The sequence below is a fragment of the Labeo rohita genome, chromosome 21 (assembly GCF_022985175.1).
Source record: "Labeo rohita strain BAU-BD-2019 chromosome 21, IGBB_LRoh.1.0, whole genome shotgun sequence".
NCBI classification, from domain to species: domain Eukaryota; kingdom Metazoa; phylum Chordata; class Actinopteri; order Cypriniformes; family Cyprinidae; genus Labeo; species Labeo rohita.
In genome coordinates this window covers 4,971,548-4,993,686 of record NC_066889.1, presented here as the reverse complement: position 1 = coordinate 4,993,686, position 22,139 = coordinate 4,971,548, and the positions used below count along the sequence as shown (strand labels likewise).

The 22,139-nt window shown below is 38.0% G+C and overlaps 1 protein-coding gene across 5 annotated transcripts in view; it reads left to right on the top strand.

The window, feature by feature from the left end:
- The window catches only part of ebf1b (EBF transcription factor 1b), a 155,073-nt gene that overhangs the window by 19,638 nt on the left and 113,296 nt on the right, over positions 1–22,139 (top strand). For all 5 annotated transcript variants that reach the window (XM_051092974.1, XM_051092971.1, XM_051092972.1 and 2 more), the window contains exon 6: positions 1,087–1,155. In XM_051092974.1, coding sequence (XP_050948931.1) covers positions 1,087–1,155 — 69 coding nt within the window. The remainder of the gene's footprint in view (positions 1–1,086; positions 1,156–22,139) is intronic.

Below are 22,139 nucleotides of genomic sequence, written 5' to 3'. Positions count from 1 at the left end.
AATTATGCATAAAATCAATATATGAAAAAATAATGGTGTTTTTTACCTTGCAATTCAGATTTTTTTTCCTCTCAGAATTTTGAATTTACATTTTTGTCTTTTTATCTGATAATCGCTAGTTTATATCTCACAATTCAGACTCTTTTCCTCAAATTTGCAAGTTTATATCTCACAGTTCAGACATTTTCTCACAATTGTGAATCTGTCTCACAATTCACTCTTTTTTCCCCATTTTGTGAGTTTATATCTCACAATTCAGGCTCTTTTCCTCAAATTTGTGTTTTTATCTCACAGTTCAGACTCTTTTTCCTCAAATTTCAGTTTATATCTTACAATTCAGACACTTTTCTTCAAATTTGCGCATTTATATCTCATAATTCAGACCCTTTAAAAAATTGCTCATATCTTAAAATTCAGACTCTTTTTCCTCAAATTTTTAAGTTTATATATTACAGTTTGGACTTTTCTTCTCACATTTGGGTGAATTTATGTCTCACAATTCAGACTCTTTTTCTTCAAATTTCAGTTTATATCGTACAATTCAGACACCTTTCTTCAAATTTGCAAGTTTATATCTCATAATTCAGACTCTTTTCTTAAAATTTGCTCATATCTTACAATTCAGACTCTTTCCTCTAATTTGCTAGTTCATATATCACAGTTCAGACTCTTTTTCTCAAATTTTCAAATTTATATCCTTCAATTCAGACTCTTTTCCTCAAATTTGCGAGTTTATATCTCACAATTAAATCTATTTAATTGTTTATATCTCACAGTTTAAACTTTTTTTCCTCACAATTGTAAATTTATGTCTCACAATTCAGACTCTTTTCCTCAAATTTCAGTTTACATGTCACAATTCAGACTCTTTTTCTGAATTTGTGAGTTTATATCTTACAATTCAGACAGTTTACCCTCAAATTTGCATGTTTATAGCTCACAATTCAGACTCTTAACAGACAAAATCCAAATACAAAGACATGAAAACTATGACTTGCTAAAATAACAGACAAAAACATCCAGAAAATGTAGACTTTTTTAAGACGTAGGATGTCTGATTTAAACTCATCTTTTTCTTTCTTTCAGCCGTTGTTGTGACAAAAAGAGTTGCGGGAACCGCAACGAGACACCCTCGGATCCCGTCATCATCGACAGGTAGGAAACTCTCCCTCATTAACACTTCCTGACAGTGTTTGTGTGCCTGAAAACATCTGATACTTTCATTGTTATCGTCATGCTGTTTGAGGCTGTGGTTGACGTCGCTTTTGAAGTAGTTCTCAGGACACGCTGGAGTCTTACGGCCTGTTGTGTGTGTACGTTCGAGTCACTTGTTAGTCAAATGCTCTGTCATGTTGTTTCGTTTGCTGCTATTTTGTCACCATGTTCTTTTTGTTGTGGGATCAGAATCGGCTGAGCCCAAACACTTGATATTAATGTGCTTTTTATTGCTGTCTTTGCTTGAGTAAATTACAGGCCTAAAGGCTTTAGTCAAAGAGTTAAAAGTGTTTAGTGAGTAATTTCTCTTGAGAGCATGTTTGACAGTAAACATGTAAGCAATTTGGATAATATCTACATGGTATGTATTTCAAATTGAGATCTGGCCCGGTTCTGGATTATGGTCCCCCCCTAAGAAGTAAAAAAAAGACAGTGTTCTTGGTCTTTCTATTCTGTCTTAATCAAACCCACATGTATAATGGGCTGTGAAACAATAGACGCCAAAGACCCTTGCCCCCCTCCCTATCCTCGCTACCCTGTTCTCGCCATCTCTCTCGATCCCTTAGGGCATCGCTTTCTTTCACCCAACATTCGTCTGTTTAAATCCAAAATTAAACCCCTGCATCCTTTTTGAATGATGTAATTGTAGTTGTAATAATGTTAGCATTAATGCTAATAGGATTCTAAAGATTTCATAGTCCTTGAGGTAGTGTTTTCATTGCTGTTAATGTTGTTAGCTGCAGGCTAGCTCTGTGCAGTTATGTGTTTTGTAATGTGGAAGCTATTAGCTGACGTCTAAGGGCATTTATTTTGACAGGTCACGGTTCTCATGGATTGAACAGCACAGTCTTTTTCCCATTGTTGCAGCAACCGCTACGCTCAATGAAAATTGCTAAACGTTCCTTTGAGATGTGTAGGCACGTGAGGTGAACATATCAAGAGCTCCTTAGCCTATTTAAAGAAATCAGCACTGAATCACATTTGATTTGGTCTCGCTAAAAAGGCCTTTGCTGGAATATATGCAGCTTCCCAACTTCCCAAGACGCCTTTTTTCCATAATCTGCCCGTAACACTGGGAAAGGCCACAAATCATGGGTATATCGCAGTGAGAATCTATTGCCGAGGGGAAAAATGACTTGATTTACACCACATGGAATGGTGTGTAAGAGTTATTGTGTGCAGATGACCAGACTAGGTTGATTTGTGACGTTTGTCAAAAGACCGTTCAGGCTCATTTGTAGTTAAAAAAAAAATTAAACCACACTGAGAAGAAAAAAAAAGTTTCCCACTATCGGCTCTCCTGGTTCTGGTCTGCTTGTTTACTTCAGTTTTAGACAGCAGTCAGTAAGGAGTTGGACAGTCGTGGCTGTTCGGTTTCAGCCACTGACCCGTTCCTGCAGAATGGACTCAGGTGTGACTTGAGCTGCTCAGCCGACCGCGCTCGGACACGACGGATCTGCCGCCCCCCTTCATACCTGGCTTGCGTGTTTGTGGGTAGCCGACACAGTTTATGCTTCACTTGACCAGAACGGGTCAGAACTCTTGGGAGCCAGCTGTGGCTCCCTTAAACACGCTCATACGCCTTTAAACCTCACTGAGCACACAGGCTCGATGTGAACACAGGCTGATGAACCTGCTGGAGGACCTCATGTGCATTGGTCCCATGTGCAGTGAAAAGATCTTGGTAACTTTAAGGCCATCAAAAACTAAAATTGCTACATTTCCACTAGGTAGGAATCTTCAGGCACCTCACCTTTTAATTTTGTTTTAGGGAATCACAATGCAAATACAAAGTAGTTCTCAATGGATAAAAGCCGTACTAAATTATGTTCTGACCTACATACAGTTGAGGTCAAAAGTTTACAGATTCTTAAGATATAAGATATTTCACATAAAAGATGTTTACATATAGTGAACAAGAGAAAATAATAGTTGAATTTATAAAAATGACCCTGTTCAAAAGATTCTTAATACTGTGTTGTTACCTGAATGACCCACAGCTGTGCTTTTTTGTTTAGTGATAGTTGTTCATGAGTCCCATGTTTGTCCTGAACAGTTAAACTGCCCTCTGTTCTTCAGAAAAATCCCTCAGGTCTAGCATTTTTGTGTATTTAAACCCTTTCCAACATTACTGTATGATTTTGAGGTCTGTATTTTCACACTGAGGACAACTGAAGGACTCATATGCAACTATTACTGAAGGTTCAAACGCTCACTGATGCTCCAGAAGGAAAAACAATGCATTAAGAGCCGGGGGGTGAAAACTTTTGAACAGAATGAAGATTAAGTGTACATTTTTCTTATTTTGCCTAAATATCATATTTTTTTCATTTAGTACTGCCCTTTAGAGGCTACAGAAGGTATGTACATGTTTCCCAAAATAAGTTAAATTTACCCTGATCTTCAAAAGTTTTCACCCCTCGGCTCTTAATGCATGTTTTTTCCTTCTGGAGCATCAGTGAGCATTTGAACCTTCTGTAATACTTGCATATGAGTCCCTCAGTTGTTATCAGTGAAAAAATATCTTAAAATTATACAATCATTCAGAAATTATTCATATGAAATATTTTATCATTACTAAATAATAACATGCATTTTGTATGATCCCTCTTATTTTGCAGATTCTGAAAGGGGGGTGTAAACTTTTGACCTCAACTGTATATTATCAGTTTTTGTGCATATATTGCTTGTATTGTCATGCAATTGTAGTTTCTATGAAAATGCATGTGTAACACCTCTGTTCTACATTAAAAAATGTGCAAATATGGCTTGACATGGCATATATGCAACCTCTGTTTTAATTTAGTGTAGCAGATGTTGCAGATTTTTTTAAAAACTAAAATTATTTCAAATTTATTTAAAATTCTGATTATGACTTTTTCTGCACTGATGCAGAATTGCAGTGCATTTATGCTGCATTTTTCCCTCAGTCCTACTTAATAATCCTCCCACATATATTTCTTTGCATATAAAATCTTTTTTTTCATAAAGGTGAGAGTGTTTAGATGTTGTGATCTGATCTGATTATGTCACTCCTGATCTCTCGTCGCATGTTTCTGCAGCCCAGAGAAATGGGTCATGCAGGAAAGAACTGAAAAGGTGAAAAAAAGAAGAAAACAAGCTAATTTTGGTATGCATTCTTGGCAGCTACACATTTTCTCACAAGCTCAATGACAGCGCCTCGATTATGACTTATTATTTCTCCTAAACACGTAACCTAAAGAAAAATAAATCCGAGTTCCGCCTTTTCCCTCTGAGTTATTTAGCTTGGTTAATAAGGGCTCATTAGCACACACTTCTTTCAACGAGCCGATTTGATTTCACACCAGTAATTAGTCTGGCTATGGCTAATTCTGCTGGTTTTGCATTGAGAGTGATGCTCTAATTAGATACACAAAGAACACAGCTAATCCAAATCTGTGTTAAAAACACTAATGAACCCTTATTATGCTGTTAAAACAACTAATTTCATATTTACTAAGATTTGGATTGTAAACAACATCTGTAAACAAACAATATCCACCCTCGGCATTTATCAACGAATATATTTGACCGAATCATCCAACTGCAGGTTGTTGTTAGGGAATACCACAAATCATAACTGCTCACGGAATTCGAGTGCTTCGATTTACACCACATGTATGATGATTCCTTTCATACTTATTTATCTGGATCTCTTTATTTGTTTTATTTCAACCGGTCCCTCTCGCATTCATAGCCTATGTGTGTGTGCGTTAGCGTCCCTAACATGCTGTATAACATTAGCGACTCCTCAGTCGGGCCATATGTTCCTCTCGGCCTCTCCCTCTCCCGGACTGACCTTTCATCGGCTCCGTAAGATTATTTCCAATACTTTAATCCCGTCTCATTGACATGGACACAAAGCACACTGACATCTAATAGACGCCTCCTCACTTTCTCCTTTCTTCCTCTCGGTTTAATCACTTTCAGTTCAGGCCCTCCACCCCCACCTTCCTCCACTCCAACCCCTGCAGCCCTGGACGTCTATTGTTCACGTCTCATTTTATTCCAGACCCTCCCATCTCACTTCTGTTTACGTGCAGGGTGCCAAAACAGCCTCGGATAAGTAGCCGTGTCCCTAAAATTAGCGTTAAGAGAAACAGTTTTTATTTGGATTCAGAGAGAGCTGTGTACTTGTTTTACGCAATAGCGCACGGACAGTAGCATGTCAATCGAAATCCTTTCCTGTCGGCCCTTTTCAAACATCTCCACTTACCCGCCGCCTATTATATCCGTCATGTTAGATCCTCTGGCGCAGGAGGGGTACGGCTGTGTGTTTTTTCTGTAACGCACCAGCACAAGAAGTTACTTGAACGCACTGCCGTCGGCTTTTAGGATGTTTCATCTTCCTATCTCGGAGGAAGTAGTTCTGTATCCACTCTGGGATCGCGAGGGCTCTTGCAGTGATGCGGTGAGCCCACGCTGAGGGATGTCAGAAGCTGTCAGAAGGCCGGCGAAGAATGGAATGCGAAAGTTCCCGTGGATACCGTGGGACTTCCTGTACCCCCAAGACTCGGTTCTCAGCCCCTCTTGGCTGGCCTGACTCTCAGCGCCTCAGAGCTCAACATCTGGATCTCTGTTCTCTAACCAAAACAACATTCGCAGAGCTGATGGGGGGAAATGGGTCACCATGCCCTTGAATTTTACATTTAATGGCCTGCTGAAAAAGTGCAGCTCTAAGCTAAAAGTTCACGGCGTGCAGGCAAAGTAGATCCTAAAGCACATTAACTTGCCGTGTGTGATCATTATTCTTTTTTAAGAAAAGTGATCGAGTACAATGTTTACATTGTTTAAGGCCTGATGTCGTGCCTGTTTGTTTGGGTTTTGCAAATTTTGACACACTTCGGAATGGTTCTGTGTTGACAAAATATCAAACCATGTGACATTTATTTAAAAAAAAGATAGACAAAGTACTTTTTAATCAAAGCATTTCACAAAAAGAAGGCTGTTAAGGGTGAAAGTGTGTAATTTTGGCATCACAACCATATGACAGAAGCCTTCTTAGTGAAAAATAAATGTACTAAAATGTAATTTCAATTAAAATATCTTTATTGTATAGTTTATGTATATTACAAATACATTTACATATTATGTACTTAATAAAAATACCCTGCAATTGCACTTTAGTGTACTAAACTGGTATATTTAAAGTCTGCTAGAACTGGAACAACTAATGTTGTACTTAATGCACTTTAATTGTGTGTAAGTAGTGCTGAAGTCCAACTAAAGATGTACTGAAGAATATTTGATTGTGCTAAAGTCAAACTATTGCAAGTATACTTTAGGTACACTTTAAATATTTTGCATTTAAAGATTGATATTATTTAAAGATCATACAATCCTCATCAATAGTGACATTAAAACATGTAGGCTTAATATTAAGAAATGTGCATTGTCCACAAGTTTAATTACAAAGTTTGATTACAATTTTCCTATCAGTAAATCATGAGCAATATATCAGTAAATATGCTAATAGACTTGAAAAATACTTAGTATAAAATAAATGCATTTGAAATCTGTTCCTTTTTTACTAGGGCTTAGAGTTATTTTTTTTATTGTTTAAAAAAACCAACATTTTATTGCTTTTATTTTTTGTTCACATTTTCATTTTTAATTATGAACCTACAGGACGATAGGCTTATGCATATTATTATCATTAAGAGAACAGATGAACAGATGAGACTTCATAACTTGTTATATTCAATACCACACCCCGCAATGACAGCGATTTTCATATATTCTCATTTTTATGTACCAGTATTGATTCGTAAATCCCAATCAATCTTTTGGTGTATGCTGTTTTCAGTTGATGAATGAACACATAGTGCGCCTCCCAGCCAATAAATCGCAATAGGCTAAGCTTTGTGTTACTTTTGAAATGAAACAAAGTCTCCGATGTTGAATTCTGTCCATTTCATTAGGAAATTCAAGCGATAAATACCGTTTTGGCACTCTTTAATGTGGCATGGTAGATCGTTGTAGCTTTTGGGTACTCGGTTGTGCGTAATCAAACACGTAGCAAAACATTCCTGACAGTTTTGTTTTTGTTCTGGATCCGCTCGCCACCAACTGGACAGGGGTGGAAATTACAGTTAGAAGTTACAATAGGTCATCCTCAGTGCAATCTGTTGAAATAATAGACGGCCTTCAGATTTTTCCGTCACTGATTAAAAAACAAAAAAACAAAAGAAACTGTCAATGATGGACAATTTTCGGTTAACGCGACCTCTGAAACATACATACATACACACACAGTCATACACACGTACACACACACTTTATCTTAAAACTGACTTTATATCTGTGACTTGTTATTGCAGTTTCATTTCTCATGATTGTAACTTTGGTTTTCATAAATTTGACATTCTTTTTGAAAATTTGGACTATATCTCTCGGTTGTGACTTTATCAGTCTTTATCATGGCAGTCTGGAATTTTATGTCTTGCCGAATTGGTGGGTAATTCATATGTTTTCATTTACACAGTTCTAAAGTAATGAATTATATTTAAACGCTTCCCCTGACTAGTTATCAAACATTATCATGTACATAATTCATGTGCTGAACTACACCTGTAATTACTTATGTGTGAATTTCATACTGACTTCAAACCTCAACTGTAATCTCTCTGACTCCTGTTAAAATCATTGCAAAACTGGTTCGTTCTGTGAAAGGCATGTCCATTTGTTTGCAGATGTGTTCTAATGCAAGTCTATTCATTCCTTTAGTGCCCCTTTAGTTCCCAAATACTTTGGAGCAATTGTCTCAGAGTTCAGTGCAGACCACACTAGCGGGATACTACATTAACGGTTTAATTAGAGGTATCCATTCCTTAGCACACGATTGTCTCAAATTAGACTGAGGCAACCATTGTTAACTTAATCCAGTCCAGATTGGCCTATTGAAGAAAGAAGAAATGCAAAAAACGCTTTTAGTGGCTAGTGTGAGAACGAAGTGGCAGAAATCAGAAAGGAGTGAAAGGCAGAGGAAAGAAAGAGGCGAATATCCGTGGCTTGTTCGAATGCGTCTGCTTGTCAGTGTAGCGCCGTGAGGTTCCTCGTGCTTTCTCAGTGCCAGCTCTTTGTGACAGGCTGCGTGTGGCCCATTTAATCCCAGCCAGGAAAGATGATAATAACAGTGTCGCCCTCTACCTCTCCAAGTTAATATACGGTTAACGACTTCTAGTTCACCGCCGAAAATCCTATCATGCGCCTGGTTGACCCCTAAAGCGGCGTACGCATTTGTCTGCCTGTGAGCCTGTCTGTCTCTCTCTCTCTCTCAACTTTCTTTTCACTAAAACATCAGCTCAGTGTTTTCTCCATTCTTGCTGTTCAGTTCTGTTTTATTTAGTTCTTTTGAGCAAGTCTTTTGAGTTTTGCTGGTGAGATATCACTTCCTTCCGTTGCACAACAGCTAAAAGTAGCAGAATTGTTATGTGTGTCCCCTCAGAATCCCCTCACTGCCTCAAACATCAGTAAGAGGATTGAGTGCGTGAGTGTGTGAGACCTGTCAATCAAGCCGTCTGAATTCGACTGTCAATCAGTCAGCCTCTTTAGCTTTCCTATTAGCATCGTAGTTAGAAAAAGAGATTGGCTTCAATTCATGTTGCATTTTATTTTTAGTGTACTGTAATTCTGGAGTTTAACATTTTGCACTTGTCTGGGTTCGTCTTATTTGAAAATCTGCAACTGACAGCAAATCTCAGCTTTTTCATGAGAGACAGATGTTTGAAATTCATTTTCAGTGATTTGTTTTATTCCAGAGAGCACGTTGAGCTCATGTTGCACTGGGAATCGTTGTTTACCATGGTGAGATGTTTGTGTGAACATCAGCGCTCTGATGATCAGAGCTTCCTGCTAAATGAGATTTTGACCTGAGCTCAGAATGGCAGACAGGATGGACCACTCCTAAGGCATTGATGTCACTTCCTTCTTTCTGCTACTCGTTTGCAGGTGCAAAAGAAAAAAAGTGTGAGGGAAATGCAGCTTGTTGTCAACATGTTTTTCAAATAATCCTGTTTTAATTAGATTTCATTCTCTGTATGTGGCAATTATTCCTTTTGCATTAATTTGCATTCCACTTACGTCTCCATTTCTGTTTACTTTTCATCATTTACTAAAATAAAAGCGCATGTATTGCATACATAAGTGCTTTTTAAAAATAGTTTGTGAAACAGCATGCATTATGCATGCAAAAATTGATTTTATAATGCAAAATAACAAAATGCAATATGACAATTGCATGCAACTTGTTGAGTTAAATATGCAACATTATAGGTACATGCATTATACATTATGTCTTGAATATTGGCTGTTATCAATTAAATATTGTCACTTCCAGTTCATCCGTAACACTAGAAAATGCAAGGTTAGATCTTTTATATCGCGTTGTGGGAGACAATATTCCTCATTATTGTCTGTGATTTCTGCACATTTGTTTCTGCCAAACCTAACAGGTCATCCAGATATTTTGTGCATAAAGTATGCATACCATGCATAGTATATATACTATATACAGCAAAGATTACAGTATAAGTAGTTTTGTAGTATAGTATGCCATTCCCGAACATGACCTCTGACCAAAGTTTATTCAAATTTGGCAGAAAAAAAGTATTATACTTTTGAATAAATAAAAGATGTATAGTGGTTAAAATATATTAATATATTACGGAATTATGTAATTGTTTTTATTTAGAATAGAATAAACATAGACCCTGAACCACAAAACCAGTCATAAGTAGCACAGGTATATTTGTAGCAATAGCCAACAATATGGGTCAAAATTATCGATTTTACCTTTAATGCAAAAAATCATTAGGATATTAAGTAGGGATCAGGTTCCATTAAGATATTTTGTAAATTTCCTACCGTAAATATATCAAAACGTAACTTTTGAATAGTAATATGCAATGTTAAGAACTTCATTTGGATAACTTTTATAGGCAATTTTGTCAGTATTTTGATTTTTTTGCACCCTCAGAAAGTTTCAAAAAATGGACCCTTATGTCTGGTTTTGTGGTCCAGGGTCACATATGATATATTTGATATTAGAGAATTTAATTTAAATTTCAATGTAATAATTTAATTTTAAGTCAAACTTCAAACTATACTACTAAATCTAAAATTATTATATTGTTCTATACAGTTGTTATAAACACTACCCCATGATTCAGAGCGGTCTCTTAGACTTCTGCTTAGTTTGATGTTGGGGCCAATCTGGACCGGAGCCTTTCTGCTGATCTTCCCCCTCCAGCATGTGGGTGGCTGTATTTATTCAATGCGAATTTTAGGGACTGTAACTGAATAATTTATTAATGTATAATGTATGGGATCCGCAAGCTCTCTGTATCCCCGCTGTGTTTTGAGTGTCTCCTTAGCTGGGATCCCCCTGTGCTCGGGGCCCATTGTTGTGTTTCGATTCCACTTCCTGTGGGGAAAGGTCACCCGTGGCTCTGAGAGAGAGAGAGAGAGAGCAGTGAATTATTCATGCCATTGACTTTGTGTCAGAGAGAGGGAAGAAAAAGCTGAGAAAGAGAGAGAGGAAGAACTGAAGATGTTTTATTCATTTATCCTATTTTGAATCCCTTTTTGCACCTTCCATCATTAGAAAGCTCAACATTTACATTTGATGCTAATTTGCGATAGGCCCCCGATTCCACCCGATTATAATTCTCACACAATAGATTTTTTTTTTTCATTTTCTTTTTCAGAAATTTAACTATAATTTGACAAACTTGTAATCTGTTACAACATAACAACTAAAGCAGTTTTGAATGGGTTGTTTGTGAATTAACTGCCCCCAAAACACAAACCAAACTCAGTACCTTTACATTTGCACCTAGTGTTTCTCTGCGGTGGGCCTAACCAAGTGCCCTGAGGCGGTGTTTAAAGGGGCGGTGTGCACACACACTACTCCTGAGCCAACCTCTTGCAGCTATAAGGACTAGAATTGAAGTAGCGTTAGGGAGAAATGGCCTTGCCCCGGGATATGTTGCACACAGATGTGTCCCTGTGTCCCTGTAACCAGCCCCCCATTATGCACTGGGCAATCAGCCCACTAGAACAGCCAGGGTGGAACGGGCAGTATGTGTGAAATGTCAGGTTTAACTTTGTTTCACAAAACCAACTTTTGATTTTGTTTGTTTGTTTTTGTGTATATACGGTATCCACTTTTTTCTTCCCGTAAGAGTGGGGCGGTCTCACCCGCGTCCACCTATTTTTAGCTGTACAAAACAGCTTGTTTTGCTGCTTGATATTGCAAATTGCTGTCTTACCATATTACTTACTATATTATTTTAATGTATATCTTAATTATGAGCACACTGGTTTGTAGTGCAGACAGTTTTACTGTTATTCTTCTCGTTAATGTTCTGTATGTCTCACCCATAGGCTTACTTCTGCGTTAAAGAAATAGGTGAATATTATGTTTTATAGACATATAGCATAAAATACCTTGGAATACCATGTCCTGTGAATACCAGGGGCTCAAGGTTTGGTTGGATAGTGTCAACAGTTAGATATTTCTTCTACCAGTTTTGCATTCAGTAAACCGGCCATCCTTTGATGGCCATTCAAAGCAAGCAACGTCTGGTATTTATTATGTTATAAAACATTTTTATGTTATTGTAGCACCTATTGATTTTAGAGGACTTTAAAACTTAATCAGGTTGTACTATGTCATGTGGTGTGACTCCCCCGAAAGCACTGAATTTATGAATTAATAATTTAATAATATTTGTAAAACTACTTTTACATTGAAAAAATATGTCAGTTTTCCTTGATGGAAATACCACATAAAAATCGTAAAAACAAAAATGTTAATGCTTTTGAAAACCTTATGAAATCAGCATGAATATAAAGAATACATCAAACTTGTCATATGTGCTATAAACTAAGGATTTATCATTTTGTTTGTCTTGTAGTAAGATTTTACAGAAGAAATTAATGCTTTTATTCAGTAAGGATGCATTAAATTGATCAAAAGGGACAGTAATGACATTTAGAATGTTACAAAATAATTTTGAACTCTCTATTATTCAAAGAATTATGTGTATCACATTACAAAAACAAAAACAAACAAACAAACAAACAAAAAACACGGTCAGGTCAAAGTGTCATCATTCAAATCAAATTTTTGGTCCCAAATTTTTATCACTTTTTTTTTTTTTTGTAAATCGAAAAATATATCTGGTGTCTGAATAATTTTTGGTTTGGCTATATATATATATATATATATATATATATATATTAAGTAGCACAACTATATTTAACATTGATAATAATAAATGTCTCTTGAGCACAAATCAGCATACTGAATGATTTCTGATGCTGAAGACTGGAGAAATTATGTTTAAAATTCAGCTTAGCATCACAGGAATATATTTTATAGTTTTACGTCTTTTTAAAGTTATTTTATTTGATTTTATTTGATTTTATTTTATTTTAAATAAATGCTGCTTTGTTGAGCGTAAGAGACTTCTTTCAAAAACATTAAAAAGTCTTACCAACCCGAAAGTTTTGAACACTAGTGTAGTTGTAATTGTCCCAAATACCATCTCGCCAAAGTACCATGGTATTACCATTCGATACGGCCACTATACGGCCACAGTGCGTTTTTGTGAGCACATCTATTGCATCTACTGGCTGATGGAACTGTGGTTTGGATTTGGGTGCCAATGCAAAGAGCTCCTCTCACTTAATGCTCATTAATATCACTGCCAGAACACCCCTCCCTGTACCTGACCCGAGAGTCCACGTATCCATGAATGGGCCGCTGTGTACCCCCCCCCCACGGCTCCCAAATCACCACCACATACCCACCCAGCGCCCGACCCGGTGAGTTTGCATTAGCAATGCCATTAAAATGAAATGGACGCTGTTGGCCAGGAAACCCAACTACCCTTTCGCTCAATAGACAGATTCAGTCACGTCCCTCGCCCCTCCCGACGTAATGGCCGCGTATAATTTCCCATCGCGAGTCTGCGTGTGTGTGAGCTTGTGCACATGTAATTTCATTAGCCTGGTAAGTGGTAAACATTCCTCGCTCTGTTTTTTTTTTCTAACGTAATTTAGCAGAACTCTGTGTACACATCGCCGGCGTATTTTGCCGCCGCCGCGAGGAGGGCTGTTTTGAAATCGCGCTTTTGAAGCGTCGCTCAGAGAGTTCTCCGCACCGTCAGGACTTCAAAAGGCCGCTATAAAGACGGCTCTCCATCAATGTGCCATTAATTTCCATACTGCCTGCTTCTCCGTCACTTTAGAGGGAAGTGACACTTGAGATTTTAACTTTGCAGACTTTGACGGAAGGCTCCAAAGGGGTATGATCCACTTGCTTGCTCTGGTAGTCTCGGGGTCGACGACCGGCCTTTTGGTACCGGTCTGGTCTCGTGGTGACAGCGGGGGTCTGGGGACAGCTGGACCTTGGGGAATCGCCGGACTGTCAGCATCCAGGCAGGGCATGATGGAGGATGCCGCGCTGGCTGTCAGTCTCGACTGTTTTCTTTGTGCACACGAGCCATTTTTCTGCAGATAAATGATAAAGGCTTGAAAGAGCAGACAGAAGCCACCCTGCATATTCATCTCCGCCGGTTGGTGTCCTCTTGCAGATACCTGTGCTTTTTTGCAGTTATGTTAAGAGGAAGGTGACATGGAGGTGGCCTTATTATTCTCCACCCTGGAGGTGTCTGGGAATGTGTATTTATGTAAGAAGCTTCAGTGCCAGCGCCTCCAGCTAGTAGGTCCAATATAGCCCTGAAATTCTTTTTACTCGCCTTCTTCCTCGATTTAGCTTTTTTGAAGGAGGAGGGGGTCGCTGCAGAGGAAAACCCTCTGGGGACGGTGGGGAGCGATGATTGACAGGCCGTGCGCTCGGCTGTTTGCAGCTTCTCCGTCACTTGCAGAACTAGACCCTAGCCCCTGGTGAATTCCTCCCCAAAAAGTTTCCAGTCTCAGTCGGTGGGGAAACTTCAGACCCATAACAGTCATTAATACAGGTTGCAGGTGAGTTCAACCGAACGGGTCGCACTGAGAATGTAAACAAGGTGTAGATGTTGGTTAGCGAGTCAGCACTCCGGGCTGCACTGAGAGAGTCTAAAAGTGGGGGAGGCGCTGGACGTGGCGGTCATGCATCACTCCATTATTAATAGCAGGGTCTGAATAAAAACGCAAACCTTGTCAGATTTAACGGATGGCTGCGTCCACACGGTCGGCCCATCAAAGACAGGCGGCGGGGTGCTGGAAGACCGGGGCGCCGCCAACCCTAAACGAGTGTGTGTGTGTGTGTGTCTCAGTGGGTTTTTACGGCACTACCTGCAGGAGGAAGCCAGTGGTGAGGGTTGCCAGGAAAGAGAGCTCACGCCGTCAAAGTGATGTTGCATGATAAAACATGCCCTCTTTTTCTCGCAGAATACAATGTTATCCACCTTATATAGAGCGAGGACAAATTTATGAACAGTACAAAGTGCATCATAAATAATATATATTTTAAAGGTATAAACAGAGTGAATAATATTTTTTTTAAATGGAAATATGCATGTAAAGATTATTAGGGTGTGTTTTACAAGAAAATTCTATTTCAGTCTTTGTATGCTTTCAAAATTCACATTTAATTCCATGTGTCACTTGCTGTTTCATTGTAATTATTTGTGAAATTTACTAGCAATTTCTGAGTGAACATTGATTAAAAGTAAATCATACACCATTTTTTTAAGTGTACACTACCAGTCAAAAGTTTTTGAACAGTAAGATTTTTAATGTTTTTTAAAACAGTTTCTTCTGCTTACCAAGCCTGCATTTATTACAGCAAAAGCAGTAATATTTTGAAGTATTTTTACTATATAAAATAACTGCTTTCTAATTGAATATATTTAAAAATGTAATTTATTCATGTGATCAAAACTGAATTTTCAGCATAATTACTCCAGTCTTCAGTGTCACATGATCCTTCAGAAATAATTCTGATATGATATAATAATAATAATAATAATAATAATAATAATAATAAGCTTTTAATAATTTCAGCTTTTAAATCACAGGAATAAATGACATTTTAAAATATATTCAAATATAAAATAGTTATTTTAAATAGTAAAAATATTTCTAGCTTTTTACTGTTTTTGCTGTACTTTGGATCAAATAAATGCAGGTTCAGTGAGCAGAAGAGACTTCTTTAAAAAATCTTACTGTTCAAAAACTTTTGACTGGTAGTGTGTATGGGTGTTTCTTTAACTTTGTCTCAAATAAATCCACACATTTTAAAATGAACTCATGTGAATTTACCTTTTTTCATAATACATCACATCTCATATATTTCATCTCAAGTATACACTTCACTGATGTCACATTGGTCAACTAGTATGCTAACATTGTATGCTACTTATTAAGGGCAGGTTTGCTATGGTGGAAATGATGCTACAACTTTGGGCCAATCTTAATATTTAAAAATTGATGCAAATCAAATGTTTTTTGCCTTTTTAAACATGTAACAATTGGGTTTTTCAAGCGTAAAATAATAAAATCTGTAAAAAATTATAATTTTTTAAAAATAAAAAAAAATATTAATTTGCTCAGTGTTGCCAAGTCTGCGGTTTTCCCACAGAATTGGGTTGCTTTAACACTGTTGCCGCAGGTTGAAGCGACCCCAATAAGGTGATATTTAGCCCCTGAAATGCTAATTTTACCCAGGAAATCTTGCTGAAAAATGTGTATTTTACCCTCTGGGGGCCTACTTTTAGGCTAGTTTTGAGTAGCAAGTGGGTGGGTTTTGTTGTGAAAACCTGGCAACCCTGAATATGCTCTTCATATAACAAAAAGAAAAGTTGACATCTATCCCTTCAATCAGTGCTCAAAGTTGAAGAAATTGAAATAAAACAGCTCACAAATAGTGTTTCACGTTAACTGTACAAGCTTCTACTGAGCTGTCACATCCACTTGTTTTGCTGTTGCTTCACATTATTTGGATTGTTCTCAACTCGAACCACATTGTAACAGCTTGCTTAAAAAGCATAACCCATGCGTAATATTGTTTTATCAAGCTCTCTACAACCTATAATAAGATACATTTCTTGGTCCTCTTGATGGCTTCACTGGGTGTAGAAAGTTCTTTAAAGTGTGTAAGAGTGGGCAGGAGTGAGCCAGCCTGGAGCTCCAGAATGAGCCACTGGTTCAGGGTGGGGGACTCCGTGTGTTAGCCTGTCTGGACCGCTTTACCGCTGGGTAATTAACAGGCGGCCGACACCGCAGTCATCTCTGTGGAAGATTACTCATCTCTCTCTGTTGATCTCTGCCTTTCTCAGACAACCTCTTGACACAGAGCAAGCAGCTAAGGATCTTCTAAGTGTGTGGTGACTTTGTGAGGGATTTTAGAACATTTTTCAATCATATTAACATTTTGAATTGTGTCAGATGCATTTGTCACTCACTTGCATTTTGAAAGCAGTCAGTGATAATGTGCATATTGTGACCTTGTTTTCTTGATAAATGGTCTTGGTTGGTGGTGTGTCCTCTGATGTGTTGTACAGTGGTGCTTGCATGCTGGTGATCAGGGTTTGAGTCCTGCTTGGGTCGTTTCCCAAACGTTCTATTGCATATGATTCAACGATGCATGTAAACAAACAAACAAATGAATAAATTAAAATAAATCATTAGGGATGCACCCATAATAAAAATGCCTGATATTGATAACCTGGTAGCTATTTCTATGTTATGGCCAGTGACTGAATAAAAAATAAAATAACATAAAACAAAACAAAACAAAACAAAACAATCCAGATAATACAATGTATACTATTTATGTTAATTTGTAAATTAAAAATGAAACACTAAAAAGGTAATTTTAGGTTCTACAAAAGAATTTAGGCATCACGTTATAATGTTATGAAAAAATGGATATTCAGAGTTGTTAAAGATTACATTGTTAAATTATTAGTGTTTTTAGTGTTTTACAATTATTTATTTATTTATTTATTTTTTTTTTATTTTTAAAAACTTTCAGTGAGCTTTAGATGACAGCAAAGGTGATATAATTGTGAAAATAGGTGAAATGATCTTTCATAGTCATTCAGAAATGTCAATTATTCACCAAGTCTGATAAGTCTTAAAATCATATAAATCTGATAAACGATATGGTACAGATATACCAGATACATCCATGGTTATAATGATCTCTCACCACAATGGAATAACTTTATTTGCCTCTGAAAATGTATTTTGTATATATATATATATATATATATATTTTTTTTTTTTTAGTATTTTTTTATTTTTAAATTTTATTTTATTGTATTTTATTTATTGTTTATTTGTTTAATTTAATTACATTTTTATTATTATTTTTTTTTTTTTGATGAATAATGAAACAGAATAAACTTATCCAATGATATCATAGTTAAAAATGATTCCACTTTTTGCAGCTAAATCAAATTCTGAAGTTTTACGCTAAATATTATATTTTTTTGCAAATATAACACATTACTGAAGTCTAGATGAAGACCTTTTCATCTGTGCGGTGAGCGTGTTGCTAGTTCTCCTAAGGAATTGGTCCCTCACATCCTCGCATGCACTTTCTACAGCAGTTCCGCAAAGACACTTGACTTATTGACCGCCACCATGTGATAAAAAGAATATATAAACCCTCTTTCCACCAATTACACGCCAGGCCCTGTGGTGACAATGCCCTAAAACGAGAGCAGACTGGTGGCAAGTCAATCTGACCTCTCTTTTTCAACACTCTTTTGCGCTCTTTCATTTTCCTCTTGTGTGTTTATGTGCTTTTGTTTTTCGAATGCCGGTCCGTTGTAGCCGCAACCACTCAAAACTGAAAAGCTTGGGATATATTTCAGGAGTGCGTATTGGCAGGATACGAACACAAGGTGCCCTCCTCTTTCGGTGCCATGCGAGCCGCGCAGCTTCATGTCCTCGGGCGCTTCCCTCCTACAACTCAGTCACAATGAAAGGAAGAATGCCTGGAGTCTGCCACAGCTGCCACTCCTGCTGTTCGGGCCAACTTTAATGCATTCACCCCGCACCCTCGCCTCGCCACCCCACCCCACTCGACGGCACCGTCTGACTGTCAGTGTCTGTAAACAAATCTGAGACGGGGATGAAGTGAGAACGCCGTTAGCATCTCATTTCAGCATCTTCATCAGGGGGAGTTAGCCTGTCCTTGATGGGAGATGATGTCATGTGTCTGGCCATGCCGTCGGACCTTTTGTGTGGATCAGTGGGCTTTTCCTGTTCGACAGGTCTGTCCGGCGATCGGCTTGGAGGGTGTTCGACAGACGACTTCCCCTGCAAAGCGCTCCAGGAAGAGTAGACCAGTGTCCCGCCGAGCACAGCATTGTTGTCCCCACTGCGGGCCTCTGCTCCCTCCGCACCAGCTGCCCTGATCGATGGCCTTATTCATCGTCTCGGTTGTCCCCGGCAACATGCAAGACGGCTGTACAACAACAAACATGCCCTGAGACGATGGGCGTAAATCATGAGTGCGCTTGAGCCACCTAGACAGAGGGCGTGCAACCAGGCTGGGCGTTATATCAAATATCCACAATATATTTGCGATGTGATTGGTCATATGAAGTTAATGCAATAGTTCGCAAAAAAATTAATATTACCCCATCCTAGGAGTATATGACTTTCTTCTTTCAGATGAATGCAATCGAATGTTATATTAAAAAATAATGTCCTGGCTCTTCCAACCTTTATAATGGCAATGAATGGTGGTTGAGATTTTGAAGCCCAAAAAGTGCATCCATCCATCATAAAAAGTACTCCACATGACTTCGGAGGTTTAATAAAGGCCTTCTGAAGTGAATCGATGCATTTGTGTAAGAAAAATGTCCATATTTAAAACTTTTTAAAAATGTAATCTGTAGCTTCCGCTAACTGCCTACGCACATTCACGAGAGAGTGGCGCTCCAGCGGATGACATAGGACGTAGCCGGCAAAAATGGTGTTTAATTTGATTATTTTCGCACTTCAGAATGTTCATTTTAAAGGGGACCTATTATGCAAAAATCACTTTTATAAGGTGCTTGAACACAGTTGTATGGCCGCAGTGTGTGAAAACAACCAGCCTATAATGGTAAAAATCCACCCACTTATTTTTTTATAATCCTAATAAATCACAAGCAGTCCCTCTGAACAAGCCATTCCAGATTTCTCCATACCTTGACATCATCGTATAGGGAGAAATCCCCACCCGTTTGTGACGATTTCTGCCCTGTTAGCATAGACACAGCCCTGAATGAGAAGCAGCAGTTTGCTATTACTGGAGACAAGTGTTGTGTTGTGGAATGCACCAATGAACATAGGAGTCTCTATAGACTCCCTCCATCTGAGCCGCTGAGCACACATAAATTTCATTATTGAAGGAAATGTCCCAAAAAAAATCGGTTAGGTCCCCTATATGTTTAGGGCTTAATACCAAGCTTCGTGTGCAAATGTCAGCTACAGACAATGTAAGTATCACACGTTTGTTTATTTCAGATTGCCTTTCTGAAAGTGCTTGTTTGCACTCTGTAAGGCTAATGTTGCTAAAGCTGCCATTGTTTTCACTGATGCTGCCTTCACATGCTACCAAAATGATTGTAAATAGGAATGTGGTAGTTAAAAATTCCATATGAAAGCAATTCATCGAGCACATAATCACAAATCACAAAGTGGGACTTTTTTGTGATAGCACGCGATGACACCATGAGACCAGCTAAGTTGTTATTTTTATCGCGCCATGCTCCCAGTCTGTGTAATTCATAAACGCGCATTTATTATGCACAGTACAATCAGATGACTGACCAATTTCAACTAAACCAATTTCGGTTCGAACATATAAGGCTGAACACCGCTACTGAGAGTTTCGGACATTTTTGCCAGCTCTTGAAGCTCTACCCCCTTTTGAAAAGGGGGCTGGGAGAATCAGCTAATTTGCGTTTAAAGGGACAAACACAAAAAGGCGCATTTTGGCTCAGACCTTAAAAGTGGCAATTTTAACAAACTATAAAAAAATATCTGTCAGGTATTTTGAGCTAAAACTTAACATACACACACTAGGGACATCAGAGACTTGTTTTGCATCTTGTGAAAAGGGGCATAATAGGTCACCTTTAATGAAATAATTCAAAACTGATTCAGTGATTATATTCAGGAATGTTATATCAGGGGTGTTGCCTCAAAATTTTGGATGGGAGAAAAAAAATTAATAGTACAAAAATAAAACAATGCCAATATTAGAAAATATCAGTCAAAGTGCACACATACAACAGGTCAAAAGCTCTATGTGGGTGCTCAACCACACAAAAATTTGAATTAGAAACATCAAAGTAAGCACACCACAGCTCCAAAAGTAGAAAAGTATTTAATTATGCTCTCACCATTGTCTGATGAAGAGCATATATGCTTGAAACGTCACCTGTGGTGAGAACATAATTAAATATTTTTCTACTTTTGGAGCTATGGTGTGCTTACTTTGATTTTTCTATGACTGGTTATGTTCGGCCGTGATTGGTTTATACGATAAACCCCGCCTCTTGTGTTTGAGCGCATTCCTGAATCAGTCTAAATAAACAATATAATGACGTTAATGGGAAGACAGTTTAAAAAAGTAAGAAAACAACTCACACATTTAGATATAATAAGTGTGTTACATCAAAATAAGACTTGAAATGGCCTAAAAACATGATCTGTGGGAGGTTTTATTGAGTGAAAGTTTGGTGAAATTTAAAGTTATTCTCCATGTCTGTGACCAGTATTTACTAAGCTTGGATGACTGATGATTTGAAAATTGAAAAAATAGTTAAAAGTTAACTATTATAAAGAATAGCTGAACATAAGTTCACTATTAAAACATATTGGCCCGGTTTCACAGAAAGGGCTTAGACTAAGCCAGGATTAGGCCATAGCTCAATTAGGACATTTAAGTCATTTGTATAAACGTGCTTAGAAAAAAACATAAAAACAAAACGAAGGATATATTTTAGAATCAGACAGCGCAAGTTTCAAGACTAGGCTTTAAGCCTTGTCTGTGAAACCGGGGGTAAGTTTAAATTGTTATTGCCTTGAGTTATTATTTGAATAAATGTAAAATGCTTAAAAACAATAACTTGATGATTCATTCATGGCTTATATATATCTCAGTTGTTATATCAGTTGTTTTGTCTGACCCTGACAGTGGCTGTAGTGTAACATCCCATTCATATTCGTGGGATATTTGCACAGATACTCGATAAAGCTGCAAAGAAGCTTATGCAAATTGACATGGAAGATTAAAGATTATACGTCCCTTAAACCAATTTTTAAGACTTGGCTTTGTTTGTCCAAGTTATTATTGTCTGTCATCGCTGTTGCATAATGACATTGTTTAGGCTTGCTGTGGAGCCATTTCTTTGTTGACTCCAGAAGAAAACAAGAGTTTAAGATCAAAACAAAGCATATTAGCTCAGGGGACGGCGACGCCTCTTGAGACCCCGGCTTGAAACACCTTGCACAACTTCAACCTCAAATACTCTTCATCGACTGAGATTAAGTGCTAAAGGAAGTCACGCTCTTTTTGCCTCACATTCATACTTGGAAATAAAAAAAGAGACATGTCCACCCCTCCACCTCCTCAGGGCGGAATAAGAAACGCAGAGAAATCAAAAAAGAGATTTCTAATTCAGTCAAGTAAAGCACTCCCCATGTCAGCTGTCAGGCAGGAAGCTTATCCGGGGGGTCAAGGGTCACAGGGCTGCTTTCATGAGAGCGCTAATCGATTAGCCGTCAAGGCATTGCCGCCTTGCTCAAGTGGCAAGACCGATGGCAGGCCACCTGGGTCCCATTTCAATAATTGCTCGCCGCCTGGGGTGTGCCACCTCCTCCTGTTTCTCCTTAAGGGAAGGAGAGATGGAAAACGCAGTGAAAGTGAAAAATAAACAGCA